General features: G+C 43.3%; 3 protein-coding genes across 3 annotated transcripts in view; 2 read left to right on the plus strand and 1 right to left on the minus strand.

The window, feature by feature from the left end:
• The window catches only part of LOC115205693 (cyclin-G1), a 10,014-nt gene extending 9,266 nt beyond the window's left edge, over window positions 1-748 (plus strand). Inside the window, exon 6 of the mRNA XM_029771942.1 lies at window positions 1-748. This exon is cut by the window's left edge and continues 756 nt beyond it. The gene's annotated coding sequence lies outside the window, so the exon portion shown is untranslated.
• A 45-nt stretch (window positions 749-793) lies between these two features.
• On the minus strand, window positions 794-5,178 carry nudcd2 (NudC domain containing 2). The gene is made up of 4 exons (XM_029771943.1): window positions 4,742-5,178; window positions 2,044-2,092; window positions 1,746-1,897; window positions 794-1,515 (listed from the first exon to the last, which is right to left on the minus strand). Exons 1-4 carry the CDS (start codon window positions 4,928-4,930, stop codon window positions 1,432-1,434), a joined length of 474 nt encoding a protein of 157 aa, XP_029627803.1. The 5' UTR covers window positions 4,931-5,178; the 3' UTR covers window positions 794-1,431.
• A 266-nt stretch (window positions 5,179-5,444) lies between these two features.
• gabra6a (gamma-aminobutyric acid type A receptor subunit alpha6a) lies at window positions 5,445-27,566 on the plus strand. Its single transcript, XM_029771941.1, has 10 exons — window positions 5,445-5,628; window positions 5,796-5,902; window positions 6,114-6,181; window positions 6,981-7,201; window positions 8,019-8,101; window positions 8,525-8,668; window positions 12,797-12,949; window positions 21,007-21,266; window positions 24,319-24,560; window positions 27,403-27,566. The coding sequence occupies exons 1-10, from the start codon at window positions 5,591-5,593 to the stop codon at window positions 27,410-27,412; spliced, it is 1,326 nt and encodes a 441-aa protein (XP_029627801.1). The 5' UTR covers window positions 5,445-5,590; the 3' UTR covers window positions 27,413-27,566.
• Window positions 27,567-27,959: the final 393 nt, after the last annotated feature.

Genomic DNA, 27,959 nt, shown 5'->3' on the forward strand with positions numbered 1-27,959 from the left:
AACATGAATACTCTGCATAGTATTCTATTGTGGTTGCTGGTTTTAAGCAATGAAGTATAGAACCACCTAGGTCCTCAGTCCACTATGTGGAAGAGGAGGGAGAAGGGTTTTGTGAAAATGCAAAACAATGGAACCAAGAAATCGGACCCAAAACCCTTAACTTCCACCCTAGGTTGATGAACTAGCCTAAAAATGCACACTCCTCTACCCAAGGTGAACGTTTTCTTTTTTTACTATTGAAATATTTATATATATTTTTTGTACTTGTGGAGGACGTTTGTTGAGGTTTCCTCAGTGATGTGATGATCCTGCACATGCATTGGTTTTAGCTTGCAGGATAGCATGCTGAAACTGGCTGTGGTTGACATGGTACCCCACTAGGGTGCCATTTTGGACACAACCACTATCTTCTAATGTAATGTTGACTATTACTAACAACGGTTACAGATGGATCACGATTACAAAATGTGATGTTGAATTACCTCGATTTGTGGCAAAATCTTTAAAAGCCTTTAAAAAACAACCATTTGCAAATGCACTCTAAGTCACTTAGGTAAGCACAGTAGATATAGGAAATTAAGTTAGTTTGATTTGCATTTGACCATAGGCCCCACAATTGATCTGACAAATGAAGTTTAAGAATTTGAAGTTGATGTTCTGGAATTTGAAAACTTTTCCTTAAAGTTGGAACTACACCACCTGTTCAACCCATGTGTTTGTACCTTTCAATAAAATGATATTGAAAAGCTGTTTGGTTGCACTGTCAATATTCTGAAACCAAATCCATGAAGACCATTTTTCAACAATTTATTATAAATCCACACAGCAGACTTCCATACCGACAGCTAGTTAACTGAATTATGGCAATGCAGTCTGAAAGGTTTGGCAGAATAAAAAAAGCCAATCCTAAATGCATACAAGGGTTGAAAGGAAAGGCAGGGTGTGGGTTTGTACAGTTATGGCTTATAGTTTCAAATGATTGATTGGAATATTCTTTGCCCAAAGGCAACTGCTCAGCCTGAGTTCATAACCAAGCGGAAAGGTGGTAATTACCAGTTGTGAAGTAGAAAATATCAGTCGGATGCTTTGAACGTTTGAGAAACACCAAGCTGCATCAACCATAAAATAAAAGAACTAGCATGCTTGTAAAAGTGTTCAAAAACATTTAGATACAACTACTGAAATTGCAATTTCATTTGTAGGTGACAAGAGGTCAGTGCTCAGGGATGATGGCCGATATAAAAGTTTCCCACCGGTAATTACCAGTTGGAGGGGCCTTCAAACGGATTTTCCCCAATCGTATGTGGTAAATACCACCTTCCCACTTGGTTATGAACGCAGCACCTGTAGGCCTTAGCAAGCCTCAACAGTGTCCATATGACAGTCTCGGGCATACTGTACAGTGGGTGAGCCCCTTTTGCTGTTTAACTATCACTTCTGCAAGCTGGAGAAGTCTGGCCCACCACCTGCAAAGTTCCCAGAGATCTCTGCTCCACTGAAGTCAAAGCCAGGGTTCTGTTGACAGAGTGGGAAGTGACACAGCAACATTCATTTAATGTAGAGAAGTGAAAGCAGTACAGAAAGCCTGCATGTTAATATGCCTTCATCTATCCATGTTTTACAGATAATGTAGAAGAGGCCTGAGGCTATTGAAGTATAGTCAGTGTTAAGGCTCTGTGTGGGACTGTCTCATAGTTTCACTGATCACCTCTATGTAAATGACTAGTGGTATTACCATGACTCACCTCTCTCTGGAACCTCTCCAGAGTTAGTTTCCTCTGCATCTGGTCCTGGAGCCAGGCATCAGCACAGTACTCTCCCTCTAGCAGAGAGGACCAGCAGTTACCTGCCTCCCTGTTGGTCTTCATCAGCACGATACGGATCAGACACTTATCCTCTGAAAAAGACGTGTGGAGGGGGAGAGTGACCACTTAGGCTTTATTTTCAACCAATATCTGCTAATGAGAATATCTGCTGGAATACGGATTTATTATGCAAGGTTTACATTCAACCATTGTGTTGATTGAATTAGTAGAAACCCACCTAATGTCCACGTTCCTTCATCAGCAACAGTGATGCCAAATAATTTACCCTGGAAGTACAAGAGACATGACTATAAGCAAATACAATCCTACCTGCAGCATACTTGCAACCAATCAAAACAGGTAATTAAAACTGGACCAATAAGCTTGCAGTTTACAATCACATGACTACCAAAATTCACCTGAATCTAGCATGTACGGGTTTGCCAGAAAACCGTTTTTTTCAGGGATACAGTACTTTCAACCTAACTTCCGTTTCTCCTGGAAAAACAGATGTGGGAACTCTGCTCAGGTGCCTTTTAACACCTGTTACGTTAGATTGACCTGAATCAGAGAACAAAGCACCTTCACCAAGAAACCATTCTGGACTGTAGATAACTATGTTATAGCTACATCTTTCTATGCGCGTTACTTTAAATAATGTGTACTTGGGAAAATAAGTGTAGTGGTAATGATAATTATCTGGGAGTCACCTATGCAGGTAAAACTAGATATTTTGGAAGGATGGCCTCAGCATGTACACATTTGGTTACCTGGAGGAAAATGGGGGAGGGTCAAGCTTTTAAATTTCAGTCGAGGAGAGGGGTTAGTATTTTTTAATCTAGTCCAGGGGAGGGTCGTTAATTTGTAATTTATGAAATGTCAATATTTCTCAATGTTTTAAAATGAGTTGCTTATTAGGCTACATATTGATGTGTGCCCGATGCCGCCCCTCATCTCTGATTTTCCTCTGGGCGTGCAACAAGTGTGCCTATAGGCTATTTAGTGTGGTCTCAATCAAATGATCCATAGCTGCTATTGGCTACGAAGTGCATGCTCAGAGAAGCACAGACCAAAGTTTTATTTCTAAAATAGCTGCTGGGATGGTGTTAAATAAACTAGGCTGCATTACACACGGCAATGGATACTTCAGCCATGAACCCCCGCCTGCTCAGCTCTTACTGATCAAAAACTTTTTCTGTGTGCTGCCTAACCAATGGCTGTTCAGGGAAAAGGCTTCTTCTGAAAAGAATCTTGCTTGTGGACTAGCCTATGTTCTGTTCAGTTTGAGATGGAGGGCATGAAGCGGAGGAGGACCGGAGATCAACTTCAATAACTGATTTGCTACTACTATAACTGATTTGCTACTACTATAACTGATTTGCTACTACGATAACTGATTTGCTACTACTATAACTGATTTGCTACTACTATAACTAGGTTTCTTACCCCTGATGTATTTATCAGAGTTATTGACTTCACAATAAGACAGATTCCAGTGCTGAAACTTGAAGCAGCAACGGCACAATTCATTCGAAATCGACAGCTCATGATGCTAAAAGTTAAATTCAAATAAGCATAATTAATTTCAACGTCTTCATTTTAATTAGACTGTATTAATAAGAGAGCCTATTTCTTTCTAATTAAGAATTAACAGGTAGGCCTACCTGTTTGACAGATGAAATTAGGCTGCTATATCCATAGATTTGTCTGTCAATTCTTTCATCCACCATGCACTCTTTAAATAACAGTCTTAAATAACAGTCTGTCACTGACATGGAGGTAGGGTAGGGTTAAAACCAAAACTCGAATTGGGGTATGCCATAGGCTTACCTTTAATGAAAGAAAATGGCAAAAAGCACAGACCTACTACCCCTTGTTAGTTTAAGATTTTGAAGAAAATAAAAACAGATCTGATTATATAAAGTGATCTACTGTATAACAGCGTTTTGATCTGCGATGTTTTATTCTAGAAACAAGCTTTAAAATACCCGTGAAGACGTTACTATGATGCATATGGTTTCCTTTCTTTGATGTTTAGAGGCGGAGCTACAACCTTTAGCCGAGGAGACAAGAAAATAGACTTTGCTTGGGAAGTAATCAAATTGATTAAAGCTATTCACTTTTGGTAAAATAGAAGATGTAGAAACCCTGACGGCTTTTAAGGAAACACTGGTGACCTTCTCTCATTGGGATAAGACATGGAAGAGTAGCCAGCAGTTAAAGCTTACATTTTTCTGCGTTGGTAGGCCTATGTCTGGGTAGGAAAGGTAGGCCTAACTTTTTTAAGTACCATGCTCAGATTCCTAATGACATCTCAGATTTAATTATTTGCAAACAGGGACAGTTTCATTGCAAACAAGACACACTGATTTGGCATTGGAGAAATATGATAAGACATTAGGCCTCTCTCTCTGCCCATTTTTAGCCTGCAATTTCAGTAATTTGTGTGGTATTAAAAAATATTATTCTAAAATGACGTAGAACTGCATGACATTTTTAAAAACATGTATTTTTCCTCAGACCTGCAAACATGATGATAGAATCATGCAATGCTTTTACTATAAAGGAGATCTTTTCACCCCTACTCTTGTCCATCGTGGTCTGCGAATCCATAACTTTCTGTCCCGCAGGCCTGTGTGCCATCCAAATTCCCACGTAATGCTTAGGACTAAGATCTAAGGCTTTGGTCTGTCCAAGAAGTGAGGTTAAACGGTAGACGTGTTTTCTGCTATCCACTTTGTTTTGATTATTATTTGGGGTAAAGGAGGGTCACTTGTTGTTTTTTTCAAACGTTCAGGGAGGGTTTAGGTTAAATATATTTTTGCTAAAGGGAGGGCCATCCATTTTCATTCCAGAATGGTCTGATTTTGTTCATGTAGCTAACCCTTATTAACGTCCACTACCTTACTTTGAAATGTGATTGTTGTGATGCCTACCTTGAAGACTTGTTGTCCTTTGACGTGTAGTTCTATCTGTTTGGATCCCAGATTACATTTGACTTCTTTGCCAGACGTCCCACGGGGTACATTCACTTCAATAAATACCTCCTCCATGGTTTGGGACCAGTTTCCCCATGGTGTATTACACGGGATAACACCACTTCTCTCCTCGAAGTGAACCGACATGCTGCTGGCTAGCGACCCTCTCTCTCACACCTCCTGATCTGACAGTTAGCTAACCTGCTAGCTAAATGTTGTTTCTCTCAAACGATATTCAGGTCCTAACTTGTACCGACATAACGATATGTAACCTTCCCAAAACATATACGTATATGCATAAACTAGCTAGACAATATTACCAAAGTTGTATGGGACAGTGTTCACGCCAGTCAGCCAGTTCTTCCAGAAACATCCTGGAGTTACTTCCTCGCTAGAAGAGTTTCCGGTGGCTCAACCGCCGAATAGAACAGATTGCGCCACCTGCTGTTTAGACGCGCAATGCTCAAGGGGTCAAGAATCTTGATCTAAAAATAACACAAATATCCTTGAAATTCCATCCTAGATTATACATTTTAACAACTGGAAGAGTATAGCTCCCCGAGTATACAATAACAGTTCAAATGTTTACATTTCCCCAGCTTTTCTGTAATCACTCTCTTTTCCTAACAAGTGTCCCAGTCTAAATATGGGTTGGATTTTCTGTGCTAATCTCCTAATTCGATTACTTCACAAATCCTTGTGTTTAAAATACATTCACTTTAGACTAGCGGAGGACAGAGAAAGGCTGACTATTTAATTTACACTCAGAGTTTGACAGGGAATGTTTTGCATAACCTGCTGGCAAGGATGGGTATCTTGATTCTGATTTTGGTCACTTTGACCTGGTGAGTAAAATAACCTTTTTCTAATTGTAGTCCTCTATAGTTTATTGAATGTATATAAATTATGTGTGATAATAAACATACCAATCCTAATAGGTTCAACCTACTAAGTTTATAGGCCTACACAGGGCAGTATAAACTTCCATCAATTATGATTGTATTGATTTCAGTGTTGGCCGTGTCTATGGACAAGAAAGCTACGCAGGTGAAAACATCACCCGTATTCTGGACCGACTACTGGATGGATATGACAACAGGTTGCGGCCAGGATCCGGAGGTGGGACTGTCCTAGACCTTTGTTCTGATTTATTTTCCTATATCTTACATCTACAGTACCTTTCATTGAATAAGTAGGAAATAACATAGTTGGGCTATTACATTGTACAGTATTTTTACCTGATTAGTTTCTCTAAAATAATTGTTTATAGTCTATTTACAGCTTTCCATATTTTTATGGGCAACAATTAAAATCCCTATATCCTTTTCAGGTATGATTACAGAGGTGAAAACAGATATCTTTGTCACCAGCTTTGGACCAGTATCAGATGTGGAAATGGTAAGAGACACTAAGCATATTCCCACATAGGCTTACTGTCACATAATGTATGTAAGTTAGCAACTGTGTTAATATGTTATGTTTACATAGTTATTACATATGGGTGACAACTGAGCTTCCTGTGTGGCGCAACGGTCTAAGGCACTGCATCTCAGTGCTAGAGGAGTCACTACAGACCCTGGTTTGATTCCAGGCTGTATCACAACCGGCCGTGATTGGAAGTACCATAGGGTGGCGTACAATTGTCCCAGCATCATCCGGGTTAGGGTTTGGCCCGAGGTTGGCCATCACTGTAAATATGAATTTGTTCTTAACTGACTTGCCTAGTTAAATAAAGGTTAAATAAAAATAACTAAATACAATTTTCCACTGCACAGCAGACTGCAGACTGCTTTATACTGTAGATTAGATAATGAGCCATTTAGTTTGATTAGTCTGTTTCAATACACTAACTAGGGGAGGGTCCTGGTTTGGCAGAATGTTTATTCTATCCTCTAAATCAATATGTCAAGCAAACTGAATGCTCAACTGGATTGATGAATGAAGATCTATAGGTAGTTATTGTCATAATCATCTCATCATCTCTCTGGACTGTCTTGTTTGAATGGATTTAACTGTGGATAGTTAGTTATAAACACATGTATTACGTCTGTGGTTTGGAGCAGGACCTGCATATCATACTGTACATTCCTCTGGCCTTCTTCAGGACTGTAGAATATAGATTCTAGATCTACATTCTAGATCCAGAACCTGTCTGGTGATCAGTCATCTAATGCCTGGCCTTCTATCTCCTCCTCAGGAGTACACTATAGACATGTTCTTCCGCCAGACCTGGGTGGACGAGAGGCTGAAGTACGACGGCGCCGTGGAGATCTTGCGTCTCAACAACAAGATGGTGGATAAGATCTGGACACCCGACACGTTCTTCAGGAACTCCAGGAAGTCCATCGCACACAATATGACCACTCCCAACAAGCTGTTCCGCATCATGCAGAACGGGACCGTCCTCTATACCATGAGGTAACCTGAGCCCCGAGCCCCTCCTCCCTGAGTCCTCCTGTAGAACCCCTTCACCATGAGGTAGCCCCTCCCCCATGTACCCTCCTGTAGAACCCCTTCACCATGAGGTAGCCCCTCCTCCCTGCACCCTCCTGTAGAATCCCTTCACCATGAGGCAGCCCCTCCTCCCTGGGTCCTCCTGTAGAACCCCTTCACCATGAGGTAGCCCCTCCTCCCTGGGTCCTCCTGTAGAACCCCTTCACCATGAGGTAGCCCCTCCTCCCTGGGTCCTCCTGTAGAACCCCTTCACCATGAGGTAGCCCCTCCTCCCTGGGTCCTCCTGTAGAACCCCTTCACCATGAGGTAGCCCCTCCTCCCTGGGTCCTCCTGTAGAACCCCTTCACCATGAGGTAGCCCCTCCTCCCTGGGTCCTCCTGTAAAACCCCTTCACCATGAGGTAGCCCCTCCTCCCTGGGTCCTCCTGTAGAACCCCTTCACCATGAGGTAGCCCCTCCTCCCTGTGTCCTTCTGTAGAACCCCTTCACCATGACGTAGCCCCTCCTCCCTGGGTCCTCCTGTAGAACCCCTTCACCATGAGGTAGCCCCTCCTCCCTGGGTCCTCCTGTAGAACCCCTTCACCATGAGGTAGCTACAGGAAGAAGTGTTTTAAATAAACCCCTTTTTTGTAGCCAATTAAGACTGTCAATTAAGACTATGAAAAATAAAATGCCATTGCAGTGCTGCTTTGCACAGAGGAAACCAGTTGTGTTATACTGTATACACAGTTTTTACACAGATGATGAAATCAGAAGTGTAATGTATTCTGTTTGTATCTCAGACTAACCATCAGTGCAGAGTGTCCCATGAGTCTCATGGACTTCCCTATGGACGGACATGCCTGTCCTCTCAAGTTCGGCAGCTGTGAGTAGTCAGTCTAGGATCTCCTTTCTCTTGTTCTTTTCTAAATGAATTAGGGCTGTCATATTCAAAAAGTGTTTTTGGTATTGGAAAAGCAGAAATTTTTAGCAAATTCACTATTAATCGCGATTAATTACAGTAAATCCTGCGACTACATTGATTACATATCTATATATATTTTTGAATCGTTTGACAGCCCTAAAAGTAATTTTGAAGTGATTCATCATATGCTTATGACACTGAAACAGGTAAATTCACATCATTGTGCTCCAGCTTTGTCAAAACAGTTTTCTCCGTATCCCCTTTGTAGTGCACTACATAAGGAACATTGACCATTTCAGACACCTACGATGTCTTGTAGTTTCTGTCAACATTATATATACGAATGTTATGACAACTGAATGAACTTGTTTCTGTATACATCAGATGCGTACACGAGCAGTGAGATCACCTTTACCTGGAGGAAGGGTCTGGAAGCTTCTGTAGACTGTCCTCAGGAGTCTATCAGTCTGCTACAGTATGACCTGGTGGGACAGAGGTTGTCCATGGAGACGTTCAAGTCCAACACAGGTAAGGACCCACTGTAGGTAACATCACATGTAAAATTAGAGAGAAAGAGGGAGAGAGAGACTATTTGTACATTGCTATACTACACTATTACACTACCACACTACTACATTACATTACTACACACACCACTACACTACTACACTACACTACAACACTACACTACTACATTACACTACTACACACACCACTACACTACACTAGTACATTACGCTACCACACTACACTACTACACTACTACACACACCACTACACTACACTAGTACATTACGCTACTACATTACACTACCACACTACACTACTACACTACTACACTACACCACTACACTACTACACAACCACACTACTACATTACACTACTACACACACCACTACACTACTACACTACACTACTACACTACACTACACTACTACACTACACTACTACACTACACTAATACACTACACTACTACACTACAACACACACTACCACACTACACCACTACACTACACTACTACACTACCCTACTACACTACAGTACACACTACTACACTACACTACTACACTACAACACACACTACCACACACACTACTACACTACAACACACACTACCACAATACACTACTACACTACACCACTACACTACTACACTACAACACACACTACCACAATACACTACTACACTACACTACTACACTACTACACTACACTACTACACTACCACACTACTACACACACTACTACACACAGTACTACACACACTACTACATTACACTACTACATTACACTACCACACTACATTAATACAATACACTACTACACTGCACTATACTACTACACTACTACAATACACTACTACACCGACTACTACACTGTACTACTACACTACTGTAATACTACACTACACTACTACACTACACTACTACATTACACTACTAGATTACTACATTGCACTACTACACTAGTACATTATACTAATACATTACACTACTACACTACTATATTAGTACATTACACTACTACATTACACTACTACACTACACTACTACACTATTACACTACACTACTACATTAAACTACTACACTACTACACTACACTACTACACTACTACATTGCACAACTACATTACTACACTACGTTGCTACACTACTACACTACAACAATACTACACTACACTACACTACTACATTACTACACTTCATTACACTACTACACTACATTACACAAAACTACTAAATTACACTACTACATTACTACACTTCACTACTACACTAGTACATCACACTACTACATTACTACACTACCACACTACACTACTACACTACACTACTACACTACTGCATTACACTACTACAGTACTACGTTGCACTACTACACTACACTAATACAATACACTACTACACTACACTATTACACTACTACATCACACTACTACACTACTACACTAGTACATTGCACTAGTACATTACCCTACTACACTACTAAATTACTACATTACACTACTACACTACACTACACTACCACACTACTACACTACACTACTACACTACACTACTACATTGCACTACTACATTACTACACTACGCTGCTACACTACTACACTACACTACTACATTACACTACTACACTACCACACTACACTACACTACTACTGTACACTACTACACTACTACACTACACTACTACATTACACTACTACACTACAACACTACCACACTACAGTACACTACTACATTACACTACACTACTACACTACACTACACTACTACACTACTACACTACTACACTACACTACACTACACTACTACACTACTACACTACACTAGTACATTACACTACTGCACTACACTACTACATTACACGCCTACACTACCACACTACACTACACTACTACATTACACTACTAAACTACTACACTATACTACACTACTACATTACACTACTACACTACTACACTACACTACTACACTACTACACTACACTAGTACATTACACTACTACATTACACTACTGCACTACACTACTACATTACACGCCTACACTACCACACTACATTACACTACTACACTACTACAATACACTACTACACTACACTACTACACTAGTACATTACACTACTACATTACTACACTACGCTGCTACACTACTACACTACACTACACTACTACAATACTACACTACACTACACTACTACATTACTATACTTCATTACACTACTACACTACATTACACAAAACTACTAAATTACACTACTACATTACTATACTTCACTACTACACTAGTACATTACACTACTACACTACCACACTACACTACTGCAATACACTACCACACTACTACATTACACTATTACAGTACTACGTTGCACTACTACACCACACTAATACAATACACTACTACACTACACTACTACACTAGTACATTACACTACTACATTACTACACTACACTACTACATTACTACACTTCATTACACTACTACACTACATTACACAAAACTACTAAATTACACTACTACATTACTACACTTCACTACTACACTAGTACATTACACTACTACATTACTACACTACCACACTACACTACTACACTACTACATTACACTACTACAGTACTACGTTGCACTACTACACTACACTAATACAATACACTACTACACTACACTATTACACTACTACATCACACTACTACACTACTACACTAGTACATTGCACTAGTACACACACCACTACACTACTAAATTACTACATTACACTACTACACTACACTACACTACCACACTACTACACTACTACACTACACTACACTACACTACACTACACTACTACACTACCACACTACACTACACTACTACTGTACACTACTACACTACTACACTACACTACCACACTACACTACTACACTACTACACTACCACACTACACTACACTACTACACTACACTACACTACTACACTACACTACACTACTACACTACACTACACTACACTACACTACACTACTACACTACTACACTACACTAGTACATTACACTACTACATTACACTACTACACTACACTACTACAATACTACACCACTACAATACTACATTACACTACTACACTACACTACTACAATACTACACCACTACAATACTACACTACACTACACTACTACATTACTACACTACACTACACTACTACATTACTACACTTCATTACACTACTTCACTACATTACACAAAACTACTAAATTACACTAGTAGATTACACTACTACACGACTACACTACTACACTACACCACACTATACTACCACACTACACTACTCTACTACACCACACTACACTACTACACTACACAACTACACTACACTGCACTACTACACTACACTGCTACACTACGCTACACCACTCCACTCCACTACTACACTACTCCACTACACTACTACACTAAACTGCTACACTACTACAGTACTACACTACTGCATTACACTACTACATTACACTACTATACTACTACACTACACTACTACACTTCTACACTACACTACTACACCACACTCCTACACTACTACACTACACTACTATACTACTACACTACTACATTTCTACATTGCACTACTACACTACACTAATACACTACTACACCACACTACTACACCACACTACCACACTACTACACTACTAAACTACTACACTACACTACTACACTGCTACATTACACTACACTACTACATCACACTACTACACTACACTACTACACTACTACACCACACTACACTACTACACTACACTCCCCTCCTCTCTCCCCTCTTCTCTCCCTCTGCACCCCACCTCTTCTCTGTTATTCTGTAACCCTCTACCCTGAGACAGAGCAGATCAGAGACAACCTGGTAGGTGGTTGTTATTTTCTGGTCTGCTCTGTCTCAGGGTAGAGGTTATTCTTCTCTGATCTTTCTCAGGGTAGGGGGGCAGTCAGATATCTTCACTATATGTCTCTAATTGGTTATATCTCTACAGCCTTTCCAGGTCCAAGGACACCAAATAACATGAATTCTCATCTCCTGATCCTCTCTCTCTTCTCCCTCCACATCTTCTCCTTTCCCATATCATTGTTGTGTTCTCTCTCACCACTCCTCTCTACTGATACATATTCTGTTTATCTTCCAGGTTTCTACTCTGTCATGGTAGTCCATTTTCTACTACAGAGGAAGCTAGGCTACTACCTGATTCAGACGTACATTCCTCTGATTATGGTGGTGGTGCTGTCACAAGTAGCCTTCTGGATCAACAAAGAGTCTGTCCCTGCACGAACTGTGGCTGGTATGATAACAACCCTCTGTCCCTGTCCCTGGTATGATAACAATCCTCTGTCCCTGTGCCTGGTATGATAACAATACTCTGTCCCTGTGCCTGGTATGATAACAACCCTCTGTCCCTGTGCCTGGTATGATAACAATACTCTGTCCCTGTGCCTGGTATGATAACAACCCTCTGTCCCTGTGCCTGGTATGATAACAATCCTCTGCCCCTGGTATGATAACAACCCTCTGTCCCTGGTATGATAACAACCCTCTGTCCCTGGTATGATAGCAACCCTCTGTCCCTGTGTCTGGTATGATAACAACCCTCTGTCCCTGTCCCTGGTATGATAACAATCCTCTGTCCCTGTGCCTGGTATGATAACAATCCTCTGTCCCTGTGCCTGGTATGATAACAAGCCTCTGTCCCTGTGCCTGGTATGATAACAAGCCTCTGTCCCTGTGCCTGGTATGATAACAATCCTCTGTCCCTGTGGCTGGAATGATAACAATCCTCTGTCCCTGTGTCTGGTATGATAACAACCCTCTGTCCCTGTCCCTGGTATGATAACAATCCTCTGTCCCTGGTATGATAACAACCCTCTGTCCCTGGTATGATAACAACCCTCTGTCCCTGGTATGATAACAACCCTCTGTCCCTGGTATGATAACAATCCTCTGTCCCTGTGGCTGGTATGATAACAATCCTCTGTCCCTGGTATGATAACAACCCTCTGTCCCTGGTATGATAACAATCCTCTGTCCCTGTGGCTGGTATGAGAACAACCCTCTGTCCCTGGTATGATAACAATCCTCTGTCCCTGTGCCTGGTATGATAACAATCCTCTGTCCCTGGTATGATAACAACCCTCTGTCCCTGGTATGATAACAACCCTCTGTCCCTGGTATGATAACAACCCTCTGTCCCTGTGGCTGGTATGATAACAACCCTCTGTCCCTGTCCCTGGTATGATAACAACCCTCTGTCCCTGGTATGATAACAATCCTCTGTCCCTGTGCCTGGTATGATAACAATCCTCTGTCCCTGGTATGATAACAACCCTCTGTCCCTGGTATGATAACAATCCTCTGTCCCTGTGGCTGGTATGATAACAACCCTCTGTCCCTGGTATGATAACAACCCTCTGTCCCTGGTATGATAACAATCCTCTGTCCCTGGTATGATAACAACCCTCTGTCCCTGGTATGATAACAACCCTCTGTCCCTGGTATGATAACAATCCTCTGTCCCTGGTATGATAACAACCCTCTGTCCCTGGTATGATAACAATCCTCTGTCCCTGGTATGATAACAACCCTCTGTCCCTGGTATGATAACAACCCTCTGCCCCTGGTATGATAACAATCCTCTGTCCCTGGTATGATAACAACCCTCTGTCCCTGGTATGATAACAACCCTCTGTCCCTGGTATGATAACAATCCTCTGTCCCTGGTATGATAACAATCCTCTGTCCCTGTGGCTGGTATGATAACAATCCTCTGTCCCTATGGCTGGTATGATAACAACCCTCTGTCCCTGGTATGATAACAACCCTCTGTCCCTGGTATGATAACAATCCTCTGTCCCTGTGGCTGGTATGATAACAATACTCTGTCCCTGGTATGATAACAACCCTCTGTCCCTGGTATGATAACAATCCTCTGTCCCTGTGGCTGGTATGATAACAATCCTCTGTCCCTGTGGCTGGTATGATAACAACCCTCTGTCCCTGGTATGATAACAACCCTCTGTCCCTGTCCCTGGTATGATAACAATCCTCTGTCTCTGGTATGATAACAATCCTCTGTCCCTGTGGCTGGTATGATAACAATCCTCTGTCCCTGGTATGATAACAACCCTCTGTCCCTGGTATGATAACAATCCTCTGTCCCTGTGGCTGGTATGATAACAATCCTTTGTCCCTGTGGCTGGTATGATAACAACCCTCTGTCCCTGGTATGATAACAACCCTCTGTCCCTGGTATGATAACAACCCTCTGTCCCTGGTATGATAACAATCCTCTGTCCCTGGTATGATAACAACCCTCTGTCCCTGGTATGATAACAACCCTCTGTCCCTGGTATGATAACAACCCTCTGTCCCTGGTATGATAACAACCCTCTGTCCCTGGTATGATAACAATCCTCTGTCCCTGGTATGATAACAACCCTCTGTCCCTGGTATGATAACAAACCTCTGTCCCTGGTATGATAACAACCCTCTGTCCCTGGTATGATAACAACCCTCTGTCCCTGGTATGATACAAATCCTCTCTCCCTGGTATGATAACAACCCTCTGTCCCTGGTATGATAACAACCCTCTGTCCCTGGTATGATAACAACCCTCTGTCCCTGGTATGATAACAATCCTCTGTCCCTGGTATGATAACAATCCTCTGTCCCTTAGTCTCTCTCTCTCTCGCTTTCTCCTCCCATGCCACATGTAATTAGTGTAGCCTACACTGTCTTTTAGTGCTGAGCGATTAGTGGTTTTTGAAGTAGGTTCGGTTTCGGTTCGATTATTTAAAAAAAATATCCTGATGTTCAATTTCAGTTTCGCTAATTTTTTTTGAAACAATAAATTAATTATGAAATAATTGCATCAAAATGGTTAGAGCTTTTTCATGGAAATTCCAAAGCCAAAAATAGAGAACATTCAATTGCCAAAACATTTAAAATAATCCGTGGTCTCTGTCAGGTCCACATAGACAAATAGGAAATTACTATGAAATAATAAAATATTTTAGTTGTGTATATTACTTAGTTTAATTTGATGACTTAATAATGTTTATTAAGTCATGATCTCATCTCAGCTCAGAGAGTAGCATCCAGCCAGCCAGACAGCCATCTAATGGTATCTCTGTGCTCCCCATACTGAACTGTCTGTAGTCATCCTAACTATACTGAAGAGCTGTCTGACAATCATTTTACTACTTCTTCTAAGTAGATAAGGCATACTTTCACAGAGTATGTCTCTATCCCTCTCTCGTGTCATTGTGTTGTGTACATTCCTCTCTCATGCAGTGGGTTATGTGGTCTGCGTGTTAGTGGTGTGCGGGTCAGCTGTTTCTTTACCTGCACCTGCCCGCAATTGCTAATAACCCATCCGCAACCACCCGACCATGTGAGTTAAAGTCAACATTTGAGGCCCACATCCAACCCTAACCCACAAATACAGAAAATGTGCTATACTGTAGGCTTCAGTCAAAGACGGCAGAACAATTTTTTGGACAGGGGATGCAGTGCAGGGTATTTTTTAAACCTGATTTAGATATGTTTCTGCTTATAATTTCTGACATTTTTGTAGGCTATTTGTTAGTCAACTTGTCTATAATTAGATACATACAGCTTCTCTTCTGTCATTATATGTTGCCCTAGAAGACTAAATAAACCAAGGCTCAACAGAATAATGTCATAGATCAATAGAATGAATGATTCAATCTAGTTGAAATGGGTAACGTTTTCTCTGTCATCTTTCATGGAGCAAAGACATTTAGGGACCCCCCCCCCCCCCCCCCCCCCGCACCAAAAAAAAAGATATTCTGTGCAAAATGTCCAAACAACATTTGTTTGATTTCAGTTCGGCTTCGATGAATATTGTGTGGTTGAAATACTATCAGCTTTTATGATGCTTTATGATGAAGACAGTACCTCTACAGATTGTATCTAACTGAGCATAGCATTCTCTCAAGATGCAAAAAAGAAAGAAATCATATTTCTCCCATAAATCATTTTAATCGCTCAGCTCTACTTTCTTCACATCATGACCTCTGTATTCACCTTTAATAAGGTGTTGTGACATCACGTCAACGTGTGCTACGTTAAAAACCAATTTGAGTGTATCCTATTGACCCCATTTAGCCTAGTCTCATCACACAACCCTTAATTACATTTCTATTCCAGGGGAGCTGGACACTCCAATAACACAACAGGGGGTAGTCCAGGGGAGCTGGACACTCCAATAACACAACAGGGGGTAGTCCAGGGGAGCTGGACACTCCAATAACACAACAGGGGGTAGTCCAGGGGAGCTGGACACTCCAATAACACAACAGGGGGTAGTCCAGGGGAGCTGGACACTCCAATAACACAGCAGGGGGTAGTCCAGGGGAGCTGGACACTCCAATAACACAGCAGGGGGTAGTCCAGGGGAGCTGGACACTCCAATAACACAGCAGGGGGTAGTCCAGGGGAGCTGGACACTCCAATAACACAGCAGGGGGTAGTCCAGGGGAGCTGGACACTCCAATAACACAACAGGGGGTAGTCCAGGGGAGCTGGACACTCCAATAACACAACAGGGGGTAGTCCAGGGGAGCTGGACACTCCAATAACACAACAGGAGGTAGTCCAGGGGAGCTGGACACTCCAATAACACAACAGGGGGTAGTCCAGGGGAGCTGGACACTCCAATAACACACAGGGGGTAGTCCAGGGGAGCTGGACACTCCAATAACACAGACAGGGGGTAGTCCAGGGGAGCTGGACACTCCAATAACACAACAGGGGGTAGTCCAGGGGAGCTGGACACTCCAATAACACAACAGGGGGTAGTCCAGGGGAGCTGCACACTCCAATAACACAGCAGGGGGTAGTCCAGGGGAGCTGGACACTCCAATAACACAACAGGGGGTAGTCCAGGGGAGCTGGACACTCCAATAACACAACAGGGGGTAGTCCAGGGGAGCTGGACACTCCAATAACACAGCAGGGGGTAGTCCAGGGGAGCTGGACACTCCAATAACACATCAGGGGGTAGTCCAGGGGAGCTGGACACTCCAATAACACAACAGGGGGTAGTCCAGGGGAGCTGGACACTCCAATAACACAACAGGTGGTAGTCCAGGGGAGCTGGACACTCCAATAACACAACAGGGGGTAGTCCAGGGGAGCTGGACACTCCAATAACACAACAGGGGGTAGTCCAGGGGAGCTGGACACTCCAATAACACAGCAGGGGGTAGTCCAGGGGAGCTGGACACTCCAATAACACAACAGGTGGTAGTCCAGGGGAGCTGGACACTCCAATAACACAGCAGGGGGTAGTCCAGGGGAGCTGGACACTCCAATAACACAACAGGGGGTAGTCCAGGGGAGCTGGACACTCCAATAACACAGCAGGGGGTAGTCCAGGGGAGCTGGACACTCCAATAACACAACAGGGGGTAGTCCAGGGGAGCTGGACACTCCAATAACACAACAGGGGGTAGTCCAGGGGAGCTGGACACTCCAATACACAGCAGGGGGTAGTCCAGGGGAGCTGGACACTCCAATAACACAACAGGTGGTAGTCCAGGGGAGCTGGACACTCCAATAACACAGCAGGGGGTAGTCCAGGGGAGCTGGACACTCCAATACACAACAGGGGGTAGTCCAGGGGAGCTGGACACTCCAATAACACAGCAGGGGTATTCCAGGGGAGCTGGACACTCCAATAACACAACAGGGGGTAGTCCAGGGGAGCTGGACACTCCAATAACACAACAGGGGGTAGTCCAGGGGAGCTGGACACTCCAATAACACAACAGGGGGCAGTCCAGGGGAGCTGGACACTCCAATAACACAACAGGGGATATTCCAGGGGAGCTGGACACTCCAATAACACAACATGGGGTAGTCCAGGGGAGCTGGACACTCCAATAACACAACAGGGGGTATTCCAGGGGAGCTGGACACTCCAATAACACAACAGGGGGTAGTCCAGGGGAGCTGGACACTCCAATAACACAGCAGGGGGTAGTCCAGGGGAGCTGGACACTCCAATAACACAACAGGGGGTAGTCCAGGGGAGCTGGACACTCCAATAACACAACAGGGGGTAGTCCAGGGGAGCTGGACACTCCAATAACACAACAGGGGGTAGTCCAGGGGAGCTGGACACTCCAATTACACAACAGGGGGTATTCCAGGGGAGCTGGACACTCCAATAATACAACAGGGGGTTGTCCAGGGTAGCTGGACACTCCAATAACACAACAGGGGGTAGTCCAGGGGAGCTGGACACTCCAATAACACAGCAGGGGGTAGTCCAGGGGAGCTGGACACTCCAATAACACAACAGGGGGTAGTCCAGGGGAGCTGGACACTCCAATAACACAGCAGGGGGTAGTCCAGGGGAGCTGGACACTCCAATAACACAACAGGGGGTAGTCCAGGGGAGCTGGACACTCCAATAACACAACAGGGGGTAGTCCAGGGGAGCTGGACACTCCAATAACACAACATGGGGTAGTCCAGTGAAGCTGGACACTCCAATAACACAACAGGGGGTAGTCCAGGGGAGCTGGACACTCCAATAACACAGCAAGGGGTAGTCCAGGGGAGCTGGACACTCCAATAACACAACAGGGGGTATTCCAGGGGAGCTGGACACTCCAATAACACAACAGGGGGTAGTCCAGGGGAGCTGGACACTCCAATAACACAGCAGGGGGGTAGTCCAGGGGAGCTGGACACTCCAATAACACAGCAGGGGGTAGTCCAGGGGAGCTGGACACTCCAATAACACAACAGGGGGTAGTCCAGGGGAGCTGGACACTCCAATAACACAACAGGGGGTAGTCCAGGGGAGCTGGACACTCCAATAACACAACAGGGGGTAGTCCAGGGGAGCTGGACACTCCAATTACACAACAGGGGGTATTCCAGGGGAGCTGGACACTCCAATAATACAACAGGGGGTAGTCCAGGGGAGCTGGACACTCCAATAACACAACAGGGGGTAGTCCAGGGGAGCTGGACACTCCAATAACACAGCAGGGGGTAGTCCAGGGGAGCTGGACACTCCAATAACACAACAGAGGGTAGTCCAGGGGAGCTGGACACTCCAATAACACAGCAGGGGGTAGTCCAGGGGAGCTGGACACTCCAATAACACAACAGGGGGTAGTTCAGGGGAGCTGGACACTCCAATAACACAACAGGGGGTAGTCCAGGGGAGCTGGACACTCCAATAACACAGCAGGGGGTAGTCCAGGGGAGCTGGACACTCCAATAACACAACAGGTGGTAGTCCAGGGGAGCTGGACACTCCAATAACACAACAGGTGGTAGTCCAGGGGAGCTGGACGCTCCAATAACACAACAGGGGGTAGTCCAGGGGAGCTGGACACTCCAATAACACAGCAGGGGGTAGTCCAGGGGAGCTGGACACTCCAATAACACCGCAGGGGGTATTCCAGGGGAGCTGGACACTCCAATAACACAACAAGGGGTAGTCCAGGGGAGCTGGACACTCCAATAACACAACAGGGGGTAGTCCAGGGGAGCTGGACACTCCAATAACACAGCAGGGGGGTAGTCCAGGGGAGCTGGACACTCCAATAACACAACAGGAGGTAGTCCAGGGGAGCTGGACACTCCAATAACACAACAGGGGGTAGTCCAGGGGAGCTGGACACTCCAATAACACAACAGGGGGGTAGTCCAGGGGAGCTGGACACTCCAATAACACAGCAGGGGGTAGTCCAGGGGAGCTGGACACTCCAATAACACAACAGGAGGTAGTCCAGGGGAGCTGGACACTCCAATAACATAGCAGGGGGTAGTCCAGGGGAGCTGGACACTCCAATAACACAGCAGGGGGTAGTCCAGGGGAGCTGGACACTCCAATAACACAACAGGGGGTAGTCCAGGGGAGCTGGACACTCCAATAACACATCAGGGGGTAGTCCAGGGGAGCTGGACACTCCAATAACACAACAGGGGGTAGTCCAGGGGAGCTGGACACTCCAATAACACAGCAGGGGGTAGTCCAGGGGAGCTGGACACTCCAATAACACATTTGGGATGCCCTGAAAATGATGGGATAGATGAAAGAATCATATATTTAATGGTTATGTGGGTACCCCAAGTTACATTCTAAGCATTATGTATGGGGGTACCCAAAATGTGTTATGAGGAAGCCCCAAGCCCTGTCTTGGGGTAGCTACCATTGAATCTTTAACCCATACTATAATTTTTCAGGGCATCCCAGAATGACAATGTGTAATTAGAACCCTGTCTCAACCACACAGATATGATAATAGTGTTCTAAGTCTGTTTCTATGGTCTCCATCTCCCCCTAACAACCGACAGGCATCACCACGGTCCTCACCATGACAACCCTCAGCATCAGCGCCCGCCAGTCTCTGCCCAAAGTGTCCTACGCTACAGCCATGGACTGGTTCATCGCCGTGTGTTTTGCATTTGTGGCATCCGCGCTCATTGAGTTCGCTGCCGTCAACTACTTGGCCACGCTTGAGGCCAACAGACTGAAGAAGAGGAACGCCAGGCAGAACAAACTGGAGGTCCTGGCTGAAGCAAGTTATGATGAAGAGGATGAGAGTGCCTCATCTGTAAGTCATTTACTGGAAGGAGGATGGATGGATGGACACAATTCTGTATGTTATATGCTGTATGCTATGTGCTATATTCTATGTGCTATATTCTATATGTTATATGTTTTGCTATATTCTATATGTAGTATGTTTTGCTATATTCTATATGTTATATGTTACATGCTTTATTCTATATGTTATAAGCTATATTCTATATGTTATATGTTATAAGCTATATATTATATTCTATACGTAATATGCTATATTCTATATGTTATATGCTATATTTTATATGCTATATTATGTATGTTATATGCTATATTCTATATCTTATATGCTATATGCTATATTCTATATTTTGTGTCTTCTATGCTATATTCTACATGTTATATTCTGTATATTATATGTTACATGCTATATACTATATTCTATGTGCTATATTCTATATGTTATATGTTATGCTATATTCTATATATTATATTCTATATGTTGCATGTTACATGCTATATGCTATATTCTATATGTTATACGTTATGTTATATGTTATATTCTATATGTTGTATGTTATATGTTGCATGCTATATGCTATATTTTATATGCTATTTTCTATATGTTACATGCTATATGCTATATTCTATATGTTATATGTTATATTCTATCTGTTATATGTAATATTCTATATGTTGTATGTTATATGTGATATGTGATATGCTATATGCTATATTCTATATGTTATATGTTATAAGCTATATGCTATATTCTATATGTTATATGTTGTAAGCTATATATTATATTCTATACGTAATATGCTATATGCTATATTCTATATGTTATATGCTATATGCTATATTCTATATGTTATATGCTATATGCTATATTATATATGTTATATGCTATATGCTATGTGCTATATTATATATGTTATATGCTATATGCTGTAGTCTATATGTGATATGCTGTATGCTATATGCTATATTATATATGTTATATGTTATATTCTATATGCTATATGCTATATTCTATATGTTATTTGCTATATGCTATATTCTTTATGTTATATTATATATGTTATATGCTATATACTATATTCTATATGTTATATGCTTTATGCTATATTCTATATGCTATATTCTATATGCTATATTCTATATGTTATATGTTATATGCTATATGCTATATTATGTATGTTATATGTTGTACGCTATATTCTAGATGTTATATGCTATATGCAATATGCTTTATTATATATGTTATATGCTATATTCTATATGTTATATGCTATATGCTATATTATATATGTTATGTGTTATATGCTATATGCTATATTCTTTATGTTATATGTTGTATGTTATATGCTATATTCTATATGTTATACGATACATGCTATATGCTATGTTTTATATGTTATATGCTATATGTTATACGCTATATTGTATATGTTATATGTTATATGCTATATGCTATATTTTATATGCTATATTCTATCTGTTATATGCTATATGCAATATTCTATATGTTATACGATGCATGCTATATGCTATGTTTTATATGTTATATGCTATATGTTATACGCTATATTGTATATGTTATATGTTATATGCTATATGCTATATTTTCTATGCTATATTCAATATGTTATATGCTATATTATATATGTTATATGCTATATGTTATATGCTATATGCTATATGCTATATTATATATGTTATATACTATATGCTATATTCTATTTTTTATATGCTATTTTATATATGCTGTATGCTACATTACACATGTTATATGTTATATGCTATCTGCTAATCCACTGTGCATATATATATAGATATATATATATATATTCTCTACTCCAGTAGTATCCTACTCCATGATTCCATGGTAGATACATTAATGATCCCTGTTGTCTGTTCTCTTTAATCCTCTACCTCCACCCCACCCCTCCTCTACCTCCACCTCACCCCTCCTCTACCTCCACCCCACCCCTCCTCTACCCCCACCCCACCCCTCCTCTACCTCCACCCCACCCCACCCCACCCCACACCACCCCTCCTCTACCTCCACCCCACCCCACCCCACCCCTCCTCTACCTCCACCCCACCCCTCCTCTACCTCCACCCCACCCCACCCCACCCCACCCCTCCTCTACCTCCACCCCACCCCACCCCTCCTCTACCTCCACCCCTAACCCTCCACTCAAACCTCTTCTATGTTTACCCCTAACCCTCCACCCCTAACCCTCCTCTACCTCCACCCCTAACCTTCCTCTACCTCCACCCCACCCCTAACCCTCCTCTACCTCCACCCCTAACCTTCCTCTACCTCCACCCCACCCCACCCCACCCCTCCTCTACCTTCACCCCTAACCCTCCACTCAAACCTCTTCTATGATTACCCCTAACCCTCCACCCCACCCCTCCTCTACCTCCACCCCTAACCCTCCACCCCTAACCGTCCTCTACCTCCACCGCACCGCACCCCTCCTCTACCTCCACCCCACCCCTCCTCCACCCCTCCCCTCCTCTACCCCCACCCCCACCCCAACTCTACCTCCACCCCACCCCTCCTCTACCCCCACCCCTCCTCTACCTCCACCCCACCCCTCCTCTACCCCACCCCTCCTCTACCTCCACCCCTAACCTTCCTCTACCTCCACCCCAACCCTCCACCCCTAACCCTCCTCTACCTCCACCCTTATCCCTCCACCCCTAACCCTCCTCTACCTCCACCCCTATCACTCCACCCCTAACCCTCCTCTACCCTCCACCCCTAACCCTCCTCTACCCCCACCCCTCCCCCACCCCACCCCTCCTCTACCTCCACCCCTAACCCTCCTCTACCCTCCACCCCTAACCCTCCTCTACCCTCCACCCCTAACCCTCCTCTACCCCCACCCCTCCCCCACCCCACCCCTCCTCTACCTCCACCCCTAACCTTCCTCTACCTTCCACCCCTAACCCTCCTCTATGTCCACTCCTAACCCTCCACCCTAACCCTCCTCTTTGTCCACCCCTAACCCTCCGCCCCTAACCCTCCACCCCTAACCCTTCACCATCACCCCACCCTGTTCCCCCAGCCCCCCTCAGAGAGAGGGGGCCTGAAGAAGAGGTATAACTCCATATCCCAGAGTGAGACGGACACTGGCCCCTCGGTGCCCATCTTCCTGCAGCAGGGTTCAGCTGTGCCCCCCATCCCAGCGCTGGCTGGCACCAGCCCCATAGACCAGTACTCCCGCATCATGTTCCCCCTGGCCTTCGCACTCTTTAACCTCTTCTACTGGATCATATACCTGCGCAAGGACACCATGGAACAGGCCAGGTATGGGTTAATAAAGTCTCTATTAGGACACCATAGAACAGGCCAGGTATGGGTTAATAAAGTCTCTATTAGGACACCATGGGATTATAAGGTCTCTATTCTGTTCTGTTATGACACCATAGAACAGGCCAGGTATGGGTTTATAAGGTCTCTATTCTGTTATGACACCATAGAACAGGCCAGGTATGGGTTTATAAGGTCTCTATTCTGTTCTGTTATGACACCATAGAACAGGCCAGGTATGGGTTTATAAGGTCTCTATTCTGTTCTGTTATGACACCATAGAACAGGCCAGGTATGGGTTTATAAGGTCTCTATTCTGTTCTGTTATGACACCATAGAACAGGCCAGGTATGGGTTTATAAGGTCTCTATTCTGTTCTGTTATGACACCATAGAACAGGCCAGATATGGGTTTATAAGGTCTCTATTCTGTTCTGTTATGACACCATAGAACAGGCCAGGTATGGGTTTATAAGGTCTCTATTCTGTTCTGTTATGACACCATAGAACAGGCCAGGTATGGGTTTATAAGGTCTCTATTCTGTTCTGTTATGACACCATAGAACAGGCCAGGTATGGGTTTATAAGGTCTCTATTCTGTTCTGTTATGACACCATAGAACAGGCCAGGTATGGGTTTATAAGGTCTCTATTCTGTTCTGTTATGACACCATAGAACAGGCCAGGTATGGGTTTATAAGGTCTCTAAGCCAGTTCCACTGCGTTCTTTTCATTGTTCATCTATAATCAGGGACTGATTTAGACCTGGGACACCAGGTGTGTGAAATTAACTATCAGGTACATTATACAGATAATGTATGACTTTTTGATCACAGAACAAAACATTGCACTTTTAAAATGTGATTTTTATGTTCTGACCTTCTTATCTGTGTTACTTATGACTGCCGGTTTTATGTTATCACCATCTCATCTGTGTTACTGATGACTGCCTGTTTTATGTTATCACCATCTCATCTGTGTTACTGATGACTGCCTGTTTTATGTTATCACCATCTCATCTGTGTTAGTGATGACTGCCGGTTTTATGTTATCACCATCTCATCTGTGTTACTGATGACTGCCTGTTTTATGTTATCACCATCTCATCTGTGTTACTTATGACTGCCGGTTTTATGTTATCACCATCTCATCTGTGTTACTGATGACTGCCTGTTTTATGTTATCACCATCTCATCTGTGTTACTGATGACTGCCGGTTTTATGTTATCACCATCTCATCTGTGTTACTGATGACTGCCGGTTTTATGTTATCACCATCTCATCTGTGTTACTGATGACTGCTGGTTTTATGTTATCACCATCTCATCTGTGTTACTGATGACTGACCGTTTGTTTTGCCTAAGTTGAAATATGTTTGATTAGCTGTAGTGTTGATAATTAACAGTAATGAGGGATGCTTGTTGCACTTCACTGTTTACAGCTTTATATTTGACTATTTCATATCCACAACACAGACTTGTGTAATTCAAATGGCACCCCATTCCCTATATAGTGCACTACTTTTGACAAGGGCCCATAGGGTAGTGCACTACTTTTGACCAGGGCCCATAGGGTAGTGTACTACTTTTGACCAGGGCCCATAGGGTAGCATTTGGAACACACTGTTTCAGCTGCATATTTGACCGTTCTGAATCTGTATCCACAACACAGACCCACTGTATGTAACTCTGCCTTCTGCTCTCTGATGATGAGCTGCAGCAGCAAAACAATTAATACCCACTGTTTTTGTCAAAGACTTTTATCTAGACAGTAAAGACATGAATAATATCTGACGCTGGAACAGCCCCATGAGTTGTAGACACAAAAGGGGAAGAGGGTCGCTAGCTGGAGGATGTTAGAGAGAGAGAGAGAGAGAGAGAGAGAGAGAGAGAGAGAGAGAGAGACTTCTATCAGTACGGCACACGGCATAGAAAAGGAGCTCAATTCATTTGCAAAGAAATAATGTGCATCAAACAGTCACCTCTCGTTTTACATAAGGTTTACCTGGGGGCTGGCAAAAACCCAGCCAGTGCTTGCATCCCAATGGTACTCTATTCCCTATGTAGTGCACTACTTTTGACCAGAGCTTTTGTCAGAAGTAGTGCACCACATAGGGAGTAGGGTGCAGACAGTAATTTGAGTAATAATGCTCCTTCTCCGCAGGGAGTGGATCTGAGAGTCAGAGAAACCTCTGCTTGTTACGTTGTAACACTAGACACATAAAAAAACAACTATTCACTTTCCTCCTCTTATAACTGAGCCACTTAGAGAACACAAAGCTCTGTCTGACTGAGAGGGGGCGACACACACACACACACACACACACGCACATGCACATACACGCATACAGTATCATTCAAAAGTTTGGACACACCTACTCATTCAAGGGTTTTTCTTTATTTTTACTATTTTCTACATTGTAGAATAATAGTGAAGACATCAAAAACATGAAATAACTCTGTGTGTTTCTGTTTTGTGTGTTTCTGTCTTTGTGTGTTTCTGTTTTGTGCGTTTCTGTCTCTGTGTGTTTCTGTCTCTGTGTGTGTGATTTGCCATGCTCTCTCATGTTGTGTGTTTCTGTCTCTGTGTGTTTCTGTCTCTGTGTGTGTGATTTGCCATGCTCTCTCATGTTGTGTGTTTCTGTCTCTGTGTGTTTCTGTCTCTGTGTGTGTGATTTGCCATGCTCTCTCATGTTGTGTGTTTCTGTCTCTGTGTGTTTCTGTCTCTGTGTGGGTGATTTGCCATGCTCTCTCATGTTGTGTGTTTCTGTCTCTGTGTGTTTCTGTCTCTGTGTGTGTGATTTGCCATGCTCTCTCATGTTGTGTGTTTCTGTCCTTGCAGAGGTGATTGAGCCTCTTGCTCCAACGGATGTGTCATCTACGGGGAATGTTCTGTAGAGACCTTGTTCATTCATCTCTGTCCTTCGCTCTACCAACAAGTACTCAACATTCACATTACTTTCAGTCCATATAGGAAATGAATAAAAAAAATATTTTCCGACCACATGTCTGTTCTGTTCACATATTGCTCTGCCCAGACCTGCTGGGATCAGTTATTGTTGGCAGAGCGTTGCTTTAAAAATGGATGCATTTGGTACTTATGATTCGCCAGCATCATAAGTACGTGGGAGGGGGGGGGGGGGGGTACACACAAACAAACAGAGAAACACACATATCAAAAATAAGTGGATGATATGGATGATATCATCATCATATGATGTCTGTAACTGGTGATGCAACATTGAACCAATGCTGTTCAGAAGCCTGCTGTGCTCTACAGAGTCACAGGCCCCACTACAACACTGATCCAAGAGATCCTCTCCTCACCCCCTCTCCTCATCCTCCTCTCCTCATCCCCTTCTCCTCTCCTCATCCCCCTCTCCTCTCCTCATCCCCCTC

Source organism: Salmo trutta, chromosome 13 (assembly GCF_901001165.1).
Source record: "Salmo trutta chromosome 13, fSalTru1.1, whole genome shotgun sequence".
Classification (NCBI taxonomy): Eukaryota; Metazoa; Chordata; class Actinopteri; order Salmoniformes; family Salmonidae; genus Salmo; species Salmo trutta.